At 40.1% G+C, this 19,441-nt stretch overlaps 1 protein-coding gene across 2 annotated transcripts in view; it reads right to left on the bottom strand.

Moving 5' to 3' along the window:
* Positions 1 to 499: 499 nt before the first annotated feature.
* Positions 500 to 19,441, bottom strand: part of SLC9A4 (solute carrier family 9 member A4) — a 33,052-nt gene continuing 14,110 nt past the window's right edge. For both annotated transcript variants that reach the window (XM_066176626.1, XM_066176627.1), the window contains 8 exons: positions 18,736 to 18,938; positions 17,543 to 17,629; positions 16,255 to 16,325; positions 13,827 to 13,988; positions 8,026 to 8,122; positions 6,104 to 6,235; positions 5,328 to 5,415; positions 500 to 1,927 (listed from right to left, as the gene is read on the bottom strand). In XM_066176626.1, coding sequence (XP_066032723.1) covers positions 1,629 to 1,927; positions 5,328 to 5,415; positions 6,104 to 6,235; positions 8,026 to 8,122; positions 13,827 to 13,988; positions 16,255 to 16,325; positions 17,543 to 17,629; positions 18,736 to 18,938 — 1,139 coding nt within the window. In that variant the 3' untranslated portion in view covers positions 500 to 1,628. The remainder of the gene's footprint in view (positions 1,928 to 5,327; positions 5,416 to 6,103; positions 6,236 to 8,025; positions 8,123 to 13,826; positions 13,989 to 16,254; positions 16,326 to 17,542; positions 17,630 to 18,735; positions 18,939 to 19,441) is intronic.

Raw genomic sequence — 19,441 nt, 5'->3', positions numbered from 1 at the left:
CCAGGACATACAAGCAGTATCAGCAATATAAAAAAGAGAAACATGCAGGTAGCACTGCTATCTTTAACTCTTGAATCTCTGACTCTTAGAGTAGCATTTACAGACTTTGAGCTGGGCAGCTAAGCAAGGTCTGAGCAGAGGAGACAAAAGGAAACTTGACAGAAACATGCCTGAACTTGGTGCATTTCTTAACCATAGATTTTACTTTAGTGCAGCTATAAGGGTGGGTTTGTGGACTTTTGGAGTCAGTTAATCTCTTTGGATAAAATCATTTCAACTATAATGGCAAGAAACAGAAAACCGTGGCAATGCGGATTCCGTTCTGCAGAAAGGAACTTCTTCAGAGAAACTAGGTGTCTGGGACTTACCTAAAATTGCTAAAGATCATACTTCTTTCTTCTCCTGCTGCTTCTCCACCATTGAGAGTGAAGCATGGGCACACAGAGCCACTGGGAAGGGAGCTCCATAGAATGGTTGGGAGGTCAAGTGCTCCCGTTGGTTATTTTTTTTTTTTTTTTTTTTTTTTTTTTTTTTTTTTTTTTTTTAAGGAAAAGCTTCTCTGTATAACACATAGGAAGACACACTACTAAAAGCTGGGAGACAAACACAGGGCCTCTCTTTTCTGCTAGCCAGCAGGCTACAGCATTAGGCTCCCTCTACCTTTAATCCCAGTTTCTTGCTTCCTATCTGCATTGCTAGTCCAGTTGTAGTGTGGAAAATGGTGCATGTATTTGGGCACACAAGGTGGGAGCGGGGAATGGAGAAGTTAGATACTTTACAGGGAAGTCTCCCACTTGCTGAATCAGAAAAATATTGTGTATGTTCTTGCCATTCCATGTTTACACATAAAATCCTGACAGCACTCCTGCCTGAAAACTCCTCTGGATTTGTACATACAAGGAAACCTCCTTTATTCATCCAAAACAACTGTAGGTGAGTGATAGGACCCTACATATTGAAATTGATTTAAGTAGCTGGAGTCATGGATCATCACACTAGATGATTTTATGCACTTTTGCGGAGCCAAAACCTGAGTTACCAAGAGGTTCCCAAGTGCTGAAAATGTTCACTGAAAATCCTTTTGACTTAAGATCTTGCTTAGGCATCTTCAGTGACATTAACATGCCCTGAAAAATGCCTTTCTGTTTTTAACTCTTTCCCAGAATGCAACTGCTCTGAAATTTAAAAAAAAAAAAAAAAAAAAAAAAAAAAGCTCTATGCAAGTTGAGGTACTCAACAATCTGTGCATTCACACGTCAGGGATGCCTTTACATATTTCTGTCCTCTGGGTGCAGACCACAGTATGAAACAAAGGCAGTGTCAGCTTCCAGCCACAGCATTGCATGCACCCATCTACCGCTGTTTAAATCCATGTCCAAACCCCTACAAATATCATGTTCTCTTTCCCGCAGTGTTTTGTTGGCAAGAAAGCTTGATATAAGTACATAAGAATTTGAGTCTTCTCTGAGCCACTAAGTACCTTAATACAACTCTTGAAAGTGATACGAGAACAAGTACACTGGTCCCCAGAGGAAAATCATAGTTCGGTTCATATAAAAGCTTTGTTATTTCTTTTGAAGCAGTGCACCAGCAGCCCTAGAGATGCAAACACTGATCTTCTCTGCTCCTCATATAACTAATGGCCTGGCTGGTGCCATTGTTTCTGTCTCTTCTTCTGACTCATACTCCTCTACTTCTCTGACAGTGAACTGAGCCTTTGGCATTGGAGCTACATTGTCTGCTCTGGTGAAACGATGACGGCTGATTGAATTTCCTCTTCGTCCTGACAGATTGGATGGACCTGCTGGTCTATCCAAGTGTGACATTGGAATCAGTTCTTGGTGGTGCTTTGCTTCGAGTGGCCGTAGCCGGGGCTGGGATCTCGACATTAATGGGAACGCAGCATCAGAGCCACTTCTATGCTGATCTAAAGAAAAATAGACAAATAATGCATTTTTTTAAAGAAGAGAAATGCCATGGTATTGGAAAGGAGAGATAAGGGGTATTTAATACAATACCCTGGAACTGAAGTATTTTAAATAATTACCATTGAATAAAAAAGCAGTCAAGAACTAAAAATAGCCCTAATTTCTAATTTTCATTTCAAAGCTGATGTTTAAAAGATTTTTTTTACCTTATTTCAACTCTGAAACCCTAGAAGATAAGCACATTCACCTATCATTTGGTATCTCACAGACCTGCCCAGTGCCTTCACTGCAAGGATGAAGGGCAAGAATGAAATGCAAGAGTGTTCCTTTATGTCATTGGAATTTTTCCCAAATTTCACAAGTGTACCTAGTAACATGGTTAAAAAGCATTTTTAAACTTAACAGCACAAAATAAAAGTGTGACAAAGGAGAAAATTCTGGCCCATCAAAAATCAGGTTTGCCAGTGACCTGTGACTAACAAGTGGGAAGAGAATAATTTCATCTGAAACCAGAGGTGCTTTGATTACTTTGGGTGTCTCAGATCTGCTCCTACCAGCTTGCTTTGCCATAAGTACATTGTGAAAATTTGCCTGCAGTGGGCCAATAACTGGTATTCTCATCCTGCTGAGTTTCTAGAATATACTTTTTCACTTTTTAAAATCCTTTTGTAGTCTAATCACACAGTAGTAAAATAGTTAACGTAAGAAACAACTCCTAACAATCTAAGCTAGGAGGTTCCAGGATCTAAGCACAAAGGTCTATGAACAGTAAAATTAGTCCAAATCCTGCTACAATTAAAATACACATGTATTGACTATGGTCACAGTGTCAAAATCTAACAAATTATTGTGGATCCATAATTATTATTTTAACCTAATGTTTATTTCACAGTTGGCACAGTAAAGTACTGCTGCTCATAGGCCATGTGGACATGCTATACCCTAAGCAGGATAGGATTTCTCAGATTTCCAGGGTTTCTACCTAGTCCTTTGGGAGCATCCCTGCTACAAAGCATGAATGATATATACTGTCAAAGAAATAATTCATAAAATTATAGGCTGGTTAGGGTTGGAAAAGACCTTTAAGATCTCTTACTTCCAGCCCCCCTGCCATGAACAGGGAACCTTCTGCCCTTCAAACCAGGTTGCTCAGCCCCATCCACTTGCTCATGAACACCTTCAGGAATGGGGAGTCCATAACTTGTCTGAGCAACAACAACCTCTCTAGACAGAGATGTATATGAGTGGCAGAGATTCATTTATATGAGTGGCAGAAAGAGCTGACAGGTGACTTAAGGATCTATTTGTGGTCATTTCTGACCTTTTAGTTACTACAATTTCTGCACATATTATATATAAGACCTAAGCCAAACTTGCTGGAAGATGTTTTTCTCCAGAAGGTCTTCCAGGCATAGACAGAAGAGATGACATCTATCTCTGAAAATGCCTATGTGCATATATGAGGTTGTCACTCTATTTCCCTACATACTGAGTACTTCTCTTCTTAGTGTCCAAATGCAATTTATCTCATCCCAACAGCTCATGAGAGGACTTCAGGGTGGCTTTTTCCTGCTGAAGACACTTAAAGTGGTGTCAATGCTACACAAGGGCCCTAAGGCAGGGCCAGAGGCTAAAACAAAAAGTCTACTTATTTGGATAGATTACAAGGCAGGGCTTAAATTCAGGCCTGTCTATTAGGAAAAAAGTACTTGCATTTGCTGCCTCAGGATTTAGCTCTCTCCCCACTAAAATAATACGCCTACTCTTATAGCAGCATTTGGTCCCTTGAAAGTGTCTGCAGTGATTTTAGGTCTGAGACTGCTATGTGGAATACTTTAACTCTTTTAGAAAGACACATATCTTCTGTGATGATGAACTGATAAACAGGACCCAAAAAAAATCCCCTTGAATAACATTTATTTTTTCCTCTGTGTAGATCCCATGGGTTTCCATTCTGCTGTCATCATGTGTGTGTGCCCATACAGGACTTTAAATTGAGTGTTTAGGGCCGGTACCAAAGACAGTGAAAGGAAGAGACTTGGGAAGTCCAGGGAGAAACAACTGCAGGAAAATAAAGTTTAAAAAAATAAAATAAAATAAAAAATAAATAAGGTTAAAAGGGCCAGTCAATACCTATGTCCAGTAATTCCCTGCACTTGATCAGCACAGTCTGTCTTGTTTTATTGTTTGACTACACTTCTGACTGTGTCCTCTATCAGCAGCTCCCCATACTGTGTACTTGTTTGTGGGGGGGCCTGAGTGCCAGCAGCTGGGGTGCATTTGTCAGTGCAAAATTGCTGGCAATCATCAAGCCACAGCTGCTGTTAAGTAGGGTAAGAGGATTGGAAATTACCAATTGGAGCAACCATGAGCCTGGAACAAAGACTGAGGAGGGCAGAAGGTCTGTAGGTAGACTACTGGAGGGAGCAGGAGGTCCAAAGCAGTGACTGAAGAGACCATGGGATCTGTGGTTGGCTACTAGTAAGGCCATAATGTGTGCTGGGTACCAAAGAGGCAGATTTGCATGTGTGTGAGGCAGGAGGAGACCAGGGGATCCAGGAAGTTGCTCCAGGGAAGACTGGCTGTCCAAGACCAGCTACTGGAGAGTCCTGCAATACGTGAGGTGGAGTGTAAGATCATGTCTCTGAGTGCATGCATGTAGGTCTGTGTACCAGCAGCTGCTATGGGGTTCTGCCCCCAGGGATTTACATGCCCAAGTGCCACCAAACGTGCAGATAGAAGCTCCAAGGCCAGCTACTGAGCAGAGCATGTATCTCAGGCCAGCTACTGAAGATTCAGATAGCACGTATGTATTTATAATTTTTCTAAGAGTCTATCAGCCTCATCAGCCAGAGAGGGGACAAGGAAGAGGCCATTGGTGCTCTTTGCATTTGTGTGAGCCCTGTGCCATGTCTGTGCTGCTCTCTCTGCCTGGTTGGGTACATATGCACTGAATTTTGGTGTGGGGCTGCCTGTTGGGAATACCTGAGTAGTGTTGGTACCTGCAGACTTGGAGGCATGGAGCTCCATCAGTCTCACCTGGACTGGGCTACAGGTTCAGTGAGTCATAATAATTTTGCATCCAGCCATGTCTGTGGGGTTGCAGGGAAGAGATAATTTGTGTTCTTGAGCTTGGCCAGGTGGAACTGCAGGGATCACAGGAATATTTGTTCATGAGGGAAAAAGAGAAAAGCAGGAGGCTGGAACAAAACAGAAACTGCTGCAGTAGCGATCATATAAACAACACAGATAAAACAGAAAGGAGAGAAGGGTGTAGCTCATTTAAAGAGGCGGTTGACTTCCATGGGAGTGTACATATAGTACTGTTAAATTCACCAAACAGCTGGCCAAGTTTCTTTCACTACTGGAGTAGGATACAGGGTAAAGAACTTCCATTACCTGTAAAAGTAACATGCCTGGATTTTCTTCTAGTAGGCTGGCGTGGACCCTGAGGCAAGGAGAGGTAGCGTACTTCCGTGGTGTTAACCTGTGTAGGAGACAGAAGTGTGTCCAGTGCCTATCACTGCCTGCACTTGGCACTTACTTGGTGAAACAGTAAAGAGGTATGGCAATATGCTGCACCTTCACAGCCAAATTTTGAGAAGTATGATTAAAATCAATGCTTGGTTTTGGTGGTTGAACTCAACCTCAGCTCCAGTGAGAATGTCTGTCTGACATAACAGCCAAAGGGGTTTTTACTGTCATCAGAGAAAAACATGTTCTTCTAAGATTCATCTTTCTTGTTTCAGGTGAAAAATTTGAATACAACTAATCTATCCAACAAGAACTTATTTATCTTCCTCAACCATGATTATCTCAGCTATAAATATCTGTGCTGTTCAATGCTTACCTTTGGTCAGACAAATCTCTTACTGACTGATATTTGCATGAAGCCTTTTTGGATTACACTATACTTTGCACATGCAAAATCTATGCAAGTTACATTCTTTTTCTACATACAGTCAGAGTAGCTGATTTCAGACCAACTTATAGAGATTGGACATGAAAACTTTGCAGCTCACATGCTAAGGGAAGCTCCTGCTGCATGAGCATACTGGGAAAATAACCATTTTAATTACAGCAAAGAGCACATCAAAACTAGTGTCTTTCCATATTTACAGAGAAGCAGAGGCATTTTTACATAAAGAGTAGATGGATAACAGGATAACAGGTACCGGTCTGCCCCAGGGCAAGCTGTTTCCCTTCCTGCAACTTTGCCTCAGGCTGTGTTCCCGACGGATGAGGATCTCCTGCGCTTGTTTCTCACTTGTGTTAGTAGGAAGATTGTGTCGGTTATATGCTGGTGCCTGAAACAGAAAATGCAGCCAGCTCATTTTCGTTGCATTTGCAATGTTAATCAGTCTGATCAGTCACAGGGCCAAAGGGACATCTGCCTCAGCTTGGTCACCAACCCAACACAGACCTGCTTGGTATCACATGGCAAAATGCAGCCATGCACAAATCTCACTGCTGCAGAGCAAGATCGGAGGAAGCATGAACACAGTGATAAGCCTCGGACATCAAGTGTTGCAATTTAATGCCATTTTTGATAGACTCTTTCCTGCTGAAAGTGCAGCTATATAAAATATACCTACCTAAGAAGGCTGTTATCATCTCTGGGCTTGTCCTGTCTTTGTCATCTTTTTTCTCATCTCATCAACTGTAGTTGGGAGCTACAGCTATGAGTCAGGTCCCAAGAAAGAGATAGCTGGTTAACTCAGCTCTGAGCTTTAGTACTAATATTACTGAGCCTGGAGCAAGCTTCAGATGCACTCAGGAACAAAGAATGTATCTCCAGAATGAGATGCACAGCTGAGTTTCCTTTCCTTGGACAAACTAAAAATTTAATATTACCCTAAAACTGAGCATCACTTAAGTTTTTTAGCTTATCACATACATCTAGTGAAATGAAGGAAATAATTATCTGCAATAAAGAGAAAAATTCGCCAAAGTTTATAAGCCCTCTTAGAAAATAGAATCTGATTTCAGTTTCATTTGCAACGGTCCTTTTTAAAGATGGACTGGTCAGCAAGAGCTTTTCTGAGCTGAAAGGAAGTATTACAAGTGCCATTATTTTCCTTCCAATCTTTCATTTCCAAAAGCACACCATTCTCAATACTACATAGGAAATGACTGGCACAAATAGTCATTACTGTAATTGATTTTGAAGAGAGTTCAATTCAGTAAGCTAAGAGATAACTATATATGCAAATTGTTGCTGGTAAGATAAGAAATTAATATCATAAGGATAATTAGCCATGGCAAATCAAACAACGTTAGGAATGAATAACATATTAATAATGCCACATTTAAATGAGCAGGCCCTAGCATTTTCTAATACACGTGTTACATGAGTTCACCTTGTTTATCAGCATAATTTCAAGGTTACCGCAATGCATCCTCTACCACTCGTTGCTGTGGGCAAGCTCTCAATTGTCTATTCAGTGCCCGAGACTGGATTAAGTAGATGCCATACCCTGGGCTGCATCAGGGTCACTAGGAATTTCCGCAAAACAAATCCCCGCTGAGGTATTATCACACCACTTTTACAAGGGGAAAAAAAACCCACCTAAAATTGTAAAATGAAGCTCAGAGAAAGTGAATAAATTTTTTCCCTTGGTTTGGTTTTTGCTTGTTTGTTTGTTTGTTTGTCGCTCCCGCGGTGCGGGTGAATGCCGCTCCCCCGCGGGGTTTGGCTGCGGCCGGAGCCGCGCCAGCCGCCTCCACAGCCGGGCTGGGCTCCCGGGAGCCCGGGCAGGGCGGCTTCCCATCCACACCGCCGAGCGGCGAGGGAAGCCTGACCTCTACAGCTCAGTCACAGATTTACCTGGCTTTTCGCGCTGCCGTCAGGGTGAAAAGCTGATGGTATTAAAAAAAAACCAAACAAAAAAAAAAAAAAAACAACCACCAAAACAAAAACAAAAACACCAGCTTTCCTTTATTCCCAAGCCCTGGGTTCTTCCCTCCTTCCCTCCTTGCCCTCCCCGGTCGGATGTGGGCTCCCAGCTCCCCGCAGGTGCCCCGGGGCCGCGATACGGGGAAGGCAAACAAGGGCCGCGGGTCTGCAAACACAGCGCGACAGCGGTGGCTCACACACCCTTTGTCGCACTTGGTACAGGTTGTGTGCCAGGACATCTCTCATGGACTCCACCTCTGCCGGGGACAGCCTGTGTGCACGCTGGTTCCTGCCGGTCCTGTAAATACAAGAGAAAATTAAATATGATATTAATGAACTGATTAAATACTAATCCCATGAAATAATGCATGGTCTATTTTCAGTCCTAGAACAGAAGCCTTTCAGTGTAAGCCCTTGTAGAGCCTTTCAGTGACCAGCAACACCTGGAAATCATCCAAAGATGAATTAAAAAAGGCCAAGTTTTGCTCTTTCGTTGGCTTTACCCTTATACTGAATAGTCAGATTGGGTCCTAAGCCTTCACACAGGTGGCTGCAGAAACCCTTCTTTCTTAAACCCTCATAAGGAAGTTCCTATTTAAGGATTAGATTAGGCTATAACCAGCGCAGGAAAGCACTGCAAGTTTCCTCCTCTGTCTGAATAAAGAACTCAGCACGGTCTAGCACTCTGGGCCTTGTCATCTTGCTAGTTTTTAGTCCTTAGGGAAAGTGAAGAAAATCCTTAAGAACAAAAGAGTATGTCAGTTATGAAGTCTGAGAGACCTGCTGTGTGCTGAGGAGAACATACAGAGTTTCCTTGTTCCTGAACCTGTTTCTCCATTTGAAATTAAAGAACCGCCTAAAAGATAGTTATCTTTGTGTCTTTAAAAAACTTTGACAAGCCTGCAGTCACTTGGTAGCAAAACAGTGGAGGATGGCTGCTGTGAAAAGTTATCAGGTTTCACCAAATCAGTCAATCACTGTGAGAGTTAGTGTTCAGATGAATTCCCAGGAAAAGAAAGGGAAATAGATAGTGATCATCCAGGATGAATCAGTCTGAGTTCATTTTGTTGTTTCTGATTTTATCCTTTCCCTATTTTGCTTCCTTGCCTCTTAAAAAAAAAAAAAAGGGATTGCAGGTGCTATTGCTATTTTTCAGCTAAGTGATGCCTTTAAAATGTTGTCTGTAAATTGTACAATTAAAAAATCAATGATGATCAATGTACAGTATTGCCAAAGTTTTGTGTGCATCTATCTCACACTTCCTCTAAAATAAATTAAAAATTTTAATGGCAAAGGAAGATTGATTCAAGGTAAAGTGTGATTATGATGTAAACATAGGAAAAAGGTTGTAATTTGCAATTACATCCAGTTTAACAATATTGCCAGTGGTTTTTTCCTATAATCTACTATGAATATCTTGAAAACTTGCAGGACCAAAATGAACTACCTGGATTCTGTATTTTACTGCCTCTTACCATCAAGTAGACAGTGGTCCCTGGTGCCCTGGCCCCTGTCCAAAGCCCCTGGAATATAAGAATTAATTCCTGATATATTTCAAGGTTTTGGAATGTGTTTTCATTCTGCCATCAGACTGAAACAGAGATCTGACTTTTTTCTGTGAAATAAAAACAATGAGAGAAATTAACAGCAGGTTAAGGTGTAGTATTAGAGCTAGGACTGGGATAAGCAGCAGGGTAAGGACCTCACTGAAGCATGAGTGACCCATGAGTCTGCCACTGATCTGCTGGCAAGTCATTGTGACAGAAAAGGACTACCTTTCTTGATTTGACCAGAAATCTTATCCTGTCCCTGACAAATCCTTCCCAACAAATGTTTAATTGACGTTCATCCATTCTCAACAATTGCAATAACAACAAAGTTAGTTATTTACCATTACGGAAAAAAAGACCTTCACCATCACCCAATTCCAGACTGACTGAGTGGGTGGGTGGATTGGTTGGTTGGTTCCTTTTTCATTTGATTCAGTTCTCAGAGATACACTGAGAGGATCTGAGGATGCTACCAATTTTCCAGGCTTGGCTGCACTGCACCTTTACTCCTTACTGGGTGTGGTGTGTCTCGGACTGGGGCACAGCCCATGTATGCTGCCCTCCCCAGCAGGGAAACCACTCCTTGCTGTCAGCAGCCCCTCTCTGATGTCCCTTTGGACAACAGGGAGACACTAGTTACATCTGAGAAAACATACACAGGCACAAGCCCTGAAGACTGTCAACAAAGACTGGTCTCTAAAATACAGTCTTGGCTCATTTGTGTAATGCAAATGGAACCGGAATAGTTGCTGCAGGTGGCTTTGACATCACAGGGAAGAACTGCCTCCCTGCTTTGTGCTTCACTGAATGTGTCCACAGGGTCTTTATACCTTTGAGTTGGGAATAAATAGGGAAAAGCATCTAAACGGGGAAAAACTTGACTCCACTGGGGAGATTATCCAATTATCTCTACTTTTCCAGCTGCATACCTGACTTTCTCCACATGCCAGCACAAAAGTAGTCAGTTCTAACTCATTTCAAATCTTATTATTTTGCTCTTAAAGTGAATTAAATAGAATAAATAAAACTCTTTGAGTCTCCGTTGAGCAAGAGAAAAAATTGCATTAAGATAATCTATATTGTTCTGACACAAATAAAAAAACGTCATTCTTTTCATGGGATTGGAAATGAACCTACCCAACTGATAACAATGCATATGGTAATAAGAAACAGATTGCTTTTACATTTTGCAATACATTAAGAAAGGGCTTTCAAAAAACCCTAAACATGTTCAGTACATCACCAAACCCATAAAGTAATCCTTATTGAAACAATTTCTTTGTTCTTATTGAATCTTCCAACACGTTACAATGAAGAACACCATGGGACATACATTCTTGAAGAAAAAGATATATTATAATATGCCATGAAAACTGTCTCTCTGTAATGACTGTCATGACATTTTTTCTTTCTTCCTTGGATATGGAGATAGTTGATACGTTGTTACTTGCACAATCTGGGTCATTTTTTTTAATATTATATCTAAAATTTTGAACATTGTAAACTCTCCATTAATTTTCACTCATCCTGTGAAGGAATAACATTTTTGGGCACAACTTTCGCATAACTGTACCACCACAAATGACAACACAACAGTTGGTTCTGATCTGCACTGTACTGATACATTCTAAGATTTACCAAAGTCAATATTGCAACAATATGAAGCCAGCATTAAGTAAAGTCAGTATCAAAACATCTTTCTCTCTAACGGTCATATTTCCTACAAAAACAGCCATAAACCCACAGTTTTGATAATATCTCCTAGACTCCACTTTTGCCATTTCCATTCTTGTTGATAAGGCTTAAATTCTCCAAAATATCACAACCAAATGCTCTGCTTTCATTCCAATGTGGATTCTTTGTTGCACAATCCATGGGCAAACTTTTTCACTCCACACTGGGAATATTTACTGTAAATTGGACACCCACTCCACCTGCAGGAATCACACCAGCATGAATGCAATTCTCTAATTCACAGCATTGGACATCTGCTTTGATTCTTATAAAGTAAATCTCCTTGTGTGCATAAAGGTTGCAAAACTGATCAGAAGTGTGAGTGAGAGTTTTCTTGCTACTCTGGCACTGCTAATAAAGATTTACATGCCATACATTGGAATTTTATTTCAAACCTCCTCTTGTTCATGCCCAGAGTTTTGTATCTTCACTGAAGACAGGGACTTTAGGTACATATTGAATCACTGACAGCAATCAGACAATTTATATATACATTTAGAAACCTTTTACACAGGTTCATTTAATTGCTAAAGGGAAAGACAACAAGAACTTCTGTATTGGCTCAGACCAAAGATCCACCAATCAGCTCAATATCCTGTCTCCTGCAGTGCTCAACAGCAGATACTTATCAATGAACAGAGGTGGGAAAACATGTATTTTCCTAGCGCACTCTCACAGCCTGCAAGATCAGAACGGTTTTGAGCCACAGGCTGTTTTTCTGAAGTTGACACTTCATTTTTAAAGTGGCTTTCTCATCAGAGGATGATGCACAGTAAAATTCAATTATAGCTAGAGCAGAGATGGCAAAAATTAATCCATCATATCAGCTGTTTATTAAAGAATATTTTTCAATCTAAATTCTCAGGTCAAGAGAATTTTTTTGAACTATGCTGGAGCGATTTGTCTCATTGTCTCATTCCCTCAGGAAAAGTAGAGGGATGTGGTTTGTTTGCCATGGATTGTCTAACAACCTTGCACATTTTCTCTTGGCTCAGAATGGTTAAGGGATTACAGCAGACAGAAAGGAGCCTGACAGTCTTTTTTAATATCATCCATTCAGCAAAGAATAAATTAGAGAGAAAAGGGCTAGGTCTTACACTGCATGCTGACATCAGTACAAGAAAGCAGATTGATCTTGACATGAGTAAGGCAAAGTTTCAAGAAAGATTTTTATTTAATATCTAGTTGATATTTGGATTTTCTGCTATTGGTAGAGATCATCACTCAAAAAAGGTAATATGCTGGACCCTACCAGAACTGCTGAAAAATGGAGAGTGGTTTAAGCATGCAACAGGAAAGAGAAGGAAATAGCAGCAGAAGTGGTCAGCAAGAACCCAGGAAAGAAATTTTGGACGCAAGTGCCTGGAGCAATACCTGTGCTCTGGACAGTGTGTTGCAAGGCAAGGATAAATTCATGCATTTCAATTATTGTATGCAAGACAGAAGATTTGTGCAACTTTTCCCCTAGAGGGTAGTTCCCTCTGTTCCCTCTGGAGATCCCACCAGATTTGTCCCCCAGTCTGTCTGATGCCAAGTTGCATTACTGTTTGATAGAATCATAGAATGGCTTGCATCTGGTTCCAACCCCCCCACCATGAGCAAGGGACATCCTCAGCTCTCAGGTTGTTCAGAGCTCCATCACACCTGAACTGGGATGTTTCCTGGGATGAGGCACCTGCCACCTGCCAGAGCAACTTGCTCCAGACTTTCACCACCCTCATCATAAAAATTCTTGTACCTAGTCTGAACCTACCTTCTCCTAGTCCTAGTGCTACAAGCCTACTAAAATGTCTGTCCCCACCTTTCTTGTAGGCCCTCTTTAAGTACTGAAAATATGCAAACAAGTGTTCCCAGAGTCTTATCTATCTCCTAGGAGAAACAAGTGTTCCCAGAGTCTTCTCTATCTCCTAGGAGAGGTGCTTCTGCCTTCCGATAATCTTCGTGGCACTCCTTTGGACCCACTCTAACAGGCCCATGTCTTCCCTGAACTGAGGACCCCAGACCTGGACGCAGCTCTGTGGGGTCTCACAAGGGCAGAGTAGCAGGGGAGAATCCCCTCATTCAACCTACTGGCCATACTACTTTTTATGCAGGATATGGTTGTCTTTCTGGGCTGTGAGTGCACATTGACAGTTCATGTCCAGCATTTCCACCACAAGTATCCTCAAGTCTTTCTTGGCAGACTGCTCTCAATGTTTAATTGGACAAATTTGTTTGTTTTGGCAATACCAAAATGTGGCAAGGTGGTTTGAGGGATTGCAAACTGGAGCAGCAAAAATTGCAAATGCTACAATGAAATCTGCTCTCAGCAAAAATTCATGATTGGGATAATGGAGTCAGGACCTGCGTGCTTAAGCCACCCTGCAGGTCTCTCAGCATCCGGCAGGGATTAAGGAAACCCATTGGCAACGTAAGTGACAAGTACATCTGTCTTGAGCCACTACTGTGATTTAAAGCAACCAGAATGGCTTCTATACCTGACTCATGATTCCTCTTCAGGACTGCCCATCATGGAAAAGAAACAGAGGAAATGTCCATGATTTTAATTTTCACTCTCTGAGCAAAGCGCAAGTAATACGAGCACCAAATTGAATCTTCTCTTTTCATAACTGTCTTCTTTTTTCTTTAATTAAGTAATGAAATACCTTGGGTATTTCCTAAATTTTGTCCCTTTCCTCCTGTCCCTACTCTGCAAAGGATCAGGAGGTTGGTACTCACTGCAAAGAAGTAGCGGATGATTTTGAAATTTTCATGCCACTCTCGGCCATCTCGATGGCCAGTTTTATTTCCATCTTTTTGTACAATGACACAAGGCTGGATTTGGGCTGGTGTTCCCGAATTAAAATTTTCTTCAAATACTTATTGTCAAACTTCTTAAATCTGCAAAAGAGATACCAAAATTAAAGCGTAGAAAAGGAAATATGTTTTCATTTCTGTAGTACAAGCTGATCTTCATTCAAATGCATATATCTACAATTCACTGATGGAAACTGAATACAAATTAGAGGCACCTGTGGACTCCTGAAGGCCTGGTGAGCAGAGACCTTTAGGGGGATATTTGGCATAGTCTACAGGTCCACAGAGATTGCAGAGCCCGCTAGACAAAAGAAAGAAACAAGCTGCAATCAGAGAAGAAAAAGAAGCCTATGTGTATGTTTGCATATTACACTGCCGCATTTGTCAGAGAAGAATACGGCCAGTCTCCATGCTTTTGTACAAATTTTGCATTATAGTAGGGCATAACAGCAGCAGCTGCTCTTACAGTAATCCTGGCCTATTCAGCCAGCCGCCAATGAGGCTCTAAGTGGCCCAGCAGTTACAGTAGTTAGGGCCCATTACATTGCTGATAATTTTGAATCCTGACAATTAGAGCAGAGAAAATACATTTCTTTGTATTTTGAATAACAGAGAAATTGAAAGGACCCCAAAATACTATGTGCTTGCATGGTGCAGATTGTAAAATATCACTAATGTGTGGCATAATTTGAATGTGAATGTGTGTGTGTGTGCCTTGGAACAGGTACATGCTTTCAGGCAGACATTTAGCAGAACAACAGCAGATCTTCAGCAGAGCAACAGTTCTGTTTCTTTCAAAGGAACAGTTGGCCACAGCAAGGTAAGGTCCTCCAAGATGCTGGGAAAAGCACCATAGGATTTGTATCTTTTTTTCCTTAGCAAAATCCATTTTTTATTCATTAATACCAGAGGTAGGTACATAAATATTTGCACAGGAATTAGAGCTCTTTATGTTTTCCTGTGTAACAGAAGGCCTCCTGGATTGTCATTGCTTAGGTAAATTAATTCTGATACACAACTTTAAAGTTGCATACAGAAGTTTAGGGAATACTTTTTAATACAATCTTCTTATGTTAAATGTCTTCAGACATGGTGGTTTTTCAATCTGCCCATGAACCAAAGCACTACATTTATGGCAAGTTTGGGCAAAATTCCCTTTTCAGTGGTATCAGGTTGGTGTGTGACAAAGGGATAGAATTTACTCACAGACATGTGTAAATGCAGCTATTTCATGGGATTTACTGCTCCAACAGAGATTTTCTCAGTTTATTGACTGCACAGACAGTGATGTGGTCCCAGAAGATGGATGTCCTAAAGCTATCTCTGTACTGTCAGAGCCAAGAAGACGTTTTAGTTTCTGGATATGCCCTGGTACATTATATCATTAGTCCCCATTGGAACAAGAATTGGATGCAAACAAGTCACCCTCTTCCCATTCTTAATCCCTGATTTCCATGGGGAGAAACCCAGTCATGAAAAGACTTGCCACAAGTCCCAGCAGACACCCTTTGCTAGATTACTGGAGTCCAACACTGAAAGGTCAGGCAGGATTCCCGCACAGAAGCCTAGGCATAACTACAGATAACTTTTAGCCCACAGCATAATAATAATACGTTTGGGGGCAAGAAAAATCAGCCTTTTCCCTACTTCCCTTCACATGCTGTGGTGGTGGCCAACATGCCCAGAGGGCTCCCTTAGGAAACATGCAAAGGGAACAGCAGATCCATGTCTTCTGGGCAGTGCTTGGAAGAGCCACAAAGCTTCACAAAATCACCTCATCCTTTTTATGGAAGTGACAATGCATTTCTAACTAAAGACTAGCTTGAGAGTATCCATTTATGCTACTGGATACTTAAATTCATAAATTACATTCCCTTCAGCACTCTTATTTTAGATATTACTGAATGCAAAGACCCCTAAGGATGGGTGAGTAATTGTTACTGAGTCTCTACTCACCAGCAAGGGATTCTATTTGCTGTGGAGGCTCACAGCAAAAGTCAGTGAAGCACTGACACCATGTGTAGCTTATGTTGTAAATCCAGAATTAAAGAAGCATGGCCTGGGATCTTAGGTTTATACCAAGGCTAGGCACAGGCTGATGTCTGCAGCATAAGTGCTCAGGCTATAATTTTCTTTCTGAAGGCTTATTTTCTGCTTGTGGAGATCCAGTTCAGCACGCAATATATGAGCATTGCTTTCTCAAGAGTTAATGGTTACTCAGGAGCTCAGTTTCTAAAAAGAGATATGGCACATTACCCCAGCATTTTGATTTCCTGTTCTATTTACCTACTATATTTTACATGATAGAGAGGTTATTTTATTATATTAGACATCAATAAGAGATACTTACTTATCTCTCAGCTGATAATGACTCCAATGTCCACATATGTCTTCAATACCAGCCTTCAAGTGATCCATCAGCTATAGAAATAAACATGGAAAAATCTTATGTAGCCATTATGAAAAAAGAAGCATTATCTCAAATACACACTTGTTGACAGGATTTTGAGATTTATTTTTTTATTTGTTCATGTAAGTTAATTCTGAAAGCACCTACATTTCTCTAAAAATTAAGGCAAATATGCCACTGTGGCAGCTTGGCTGCATTAGCAGCATTTTAATGGAGGAAAAAAATGTCTGGTCCTTTTTGTCTCCTGAACCCAAAATATAAATTCTTGGTTTTGTCAAACAAGTTTCCCTTCCTCATGTCTGACCTTCCTGGGAGAGGCACAGGACCACATACCAACACCTTCACCTTGGCTGGTAAGTTCTCTGAGGTTCTGCAGAATGATGTGAGACTGGTCACTGCTAACTACTATTACTTTCAGTCATTTTTTTTTGTATGTTTCTAGCAATATAGAGGCAGAAAAAAGCCAATTCTTACAGATATATTGTCATAAGGGGTGCTTTTAAATGCAAGTTCTCTTCAAGGTTAAGTGTAAAGGCTCAAATAAGAATTAAATTCACTTTAAATTCAAAATCACTTGTGATGCTGTAATTTTGCTGTCTCTGTGAGTGCTTCATTTCAAGGTACATTGTTTCTGTTTATTTCAAACCTATTCCCTATTGTGAAATGAAAGAATGTACATACCTTTTCTAGAACGTTGTTAAGTCAGATTGAGCAACTTTATTTTATTTGATAGTAATTAGAGAACTGAAGTAAATGTTTGAGAGGAGAAAAGATCATTACTCAGAATAACTTGAAACTAAGTTTTCAGTCCAATGGTCCAACTCAGTTCAATAAATCTGTATTAATGGCTTTTAAGGTTTCAGTATGTGTAGAACCATTCAAAAGATGGCAACAAATGTATCTGACTAAGCTAGGAAGGATAGTGAATGAATTCTGTAAATATTTCATTTCTGTTTCTGTCCTCCCATGGTCAGAGTACCAATAAATAAGGGACCTACTACACCATGACACTTGTGAAATGATAGTATAATATGATAATAAATATGAATAAAAATGTTATGCAATATTTTTGAAAATCATGCTTAGGGTTACCTCCATATATTCTCAAAAGCACTGAGTGTCCAAATCCACTGATTGCCAGGTTTACAAGTGTCTCCCTCTTTCCAGCTCTTTCAGAATACCTGTTATTTTCTTTTTGGGATACCAGTTATTGATATCAAGAACTTACTCTCACATGAATTTCTTCATTGATAGACTCCTTTTTGTTCGTCTTTTTAACATCCAGATATCTGACCAATGGTCCAATTGTGATTCCCTGCATTTGGAATAATGAGTTGAATTGTTAACTATCTTCTAGGCAAAAATAGAAAGAAAGCAAAAGGGGATAATTTTAATCAGTTAGGAAATCTGCTTCTTAGCAGAGAAACGAACCATTATTTGTATGGAGAGCTACAGAAGAGAATTAAAAATCAAAAAAAAATTATAGAGGGTTAAGTGAGATTCTATTTATTGGCATATTCTAATTACGTAAAGTAAATGACTCATTGGCAACCATCTTCAAAAGAGAACTCATATGAAAGAAAATATTATCTTTGTGAGGTCTTGAAATCTTGAAACCATTTACTTCAACATTTTCAGAATTAAGCATTCCAGGGGTTTTTCACTTAGGAACGGTTTTCAGTTTTTCCCATTTCTTAGAAAACCATTTTAAAAGGGGAAATAGAAACAAATTGGTTTTTTATTAAATGGTCTGGTGGAACCTAAGTGCCTTACTTAGCACAAGTGCATAGTGCCCCATTGGCACCATACAGGATCTGACACATTGGTATTGGAAAATACAAAATATAGGATGCAAGTTCTCTAGAAGTTTCAGTTCTTCCAGCAGTAAGCCAAGTGGAAAAACCCAAATATCTAAAGTAGACACATGTATTTACAAATATGACTTATTCATTTTAATTTTTTTAATACTCTTTTACAAAGGATTTTAAAATATTTGTATTTGGTCTTCAAGACAGACAAAGATAAAAGTATAAGATTCAAAATCTGTCACAGAACAGACATACTGGTTTTCTGGTCGGTTTTAGATACATCACTAATATAGAATGAATCAGTGCTGAAATGTAAAGTTAGAATACTTCTTAAATTTGAAGCACCAGCAAATGCATGTGGAGTGAACATAAGCTATTTTGGACACCAAGTGCCCTCTCCCCTGAATATTTTAGAAGATACATATTTTCAATACATATTTTTTTTGTATTACCTAAAAGCCCTAAAAAGGCTAATTACAGAGTGCAGTGCTAAATCTAGCCCTGAAATGCAATTAACTTGTCCTAGCCTAAGAGTAAATTCAATGCTATTTTCACCATGAAGCTTTCAGTCACCTCTATCACATGAAAGTTCTCCATTAAGAAATATACGTACTTGGATGAACACAGTGAAATATATAACCACAAGAGTTGCAGTGATGAATAGGTTTTTTCTGGGGAAAAGATTCACTGGAAGCAAGAATGCAAGAGAAAAGCTGCTGGCTCCTCGGAGACCACTGTAAGAAATAATGAGTTGGTCTTTGAAGGTGAAAGGATACGTTCGGAACTTGTTACTGATGTAGAAGAGAGCAAACACACCTAGGAAGGGAAAAAACCCACAGCTATTATTAATCAAGGATGAAAAGAAAATATTAAATATTAAAAGCAAAACAATGTCTTTGCTTGGGGAACTGTTGACAGCCCACATTTTTTTCAGTTTTTGTTTCCTGTAGCTTCTCTTTGACCAACTGCTAAACTTGGCTTGTGTGAAATATCTCCCATAAAATACCGGGGTTCCTAACAGCTTCAGGATTTTAATTCTTTAATGCAGTTTAGAAGAGAGATTAGGGGAAAACATTTACTTCCTATATTTATGTTGCATAGTTTTCTCCAAAGTGTTCTGGAGAAGAGAAGAACAGCTGGGTGAGAGTTTTCCCTGTGCCTTCCCTTGCAATGTTTCCTATTTTCCATACAGTGTCTGCCTAAGGTGTTTGAACAGTACTTTACCAACAAGTCCTGTGGACTGATTCACTGAAAGAAAAAGAGTAATAGCATTTTAATTTTTAATCCTCGGGTTTATTGTGTCTCTCATTCTTTGTTTA

The sequence above is a fragment of the Chamaea fasciata genome, unplaced genomic scaffold, assembly GCF_029207755.1.
Source record: "Chamaea fasciata isolate MVZ Bird 193981 ecotype frontalis unplaced genomic scaffold, bChaFas1.0.hap1 SCAF_2, whole genome shotgun sequence".
Lineage (NCBI taxonomy): Eukaryota > Metazoa > Chordata > Aves > Passeriformes > Sylviidae > Chamaea > Chamaea fasciata.
The sequence above is the reverse complement of the archived record's forward strand: the minus strand, read 5'-3'. Positions and strand labels throughout refer to the sequence as shown.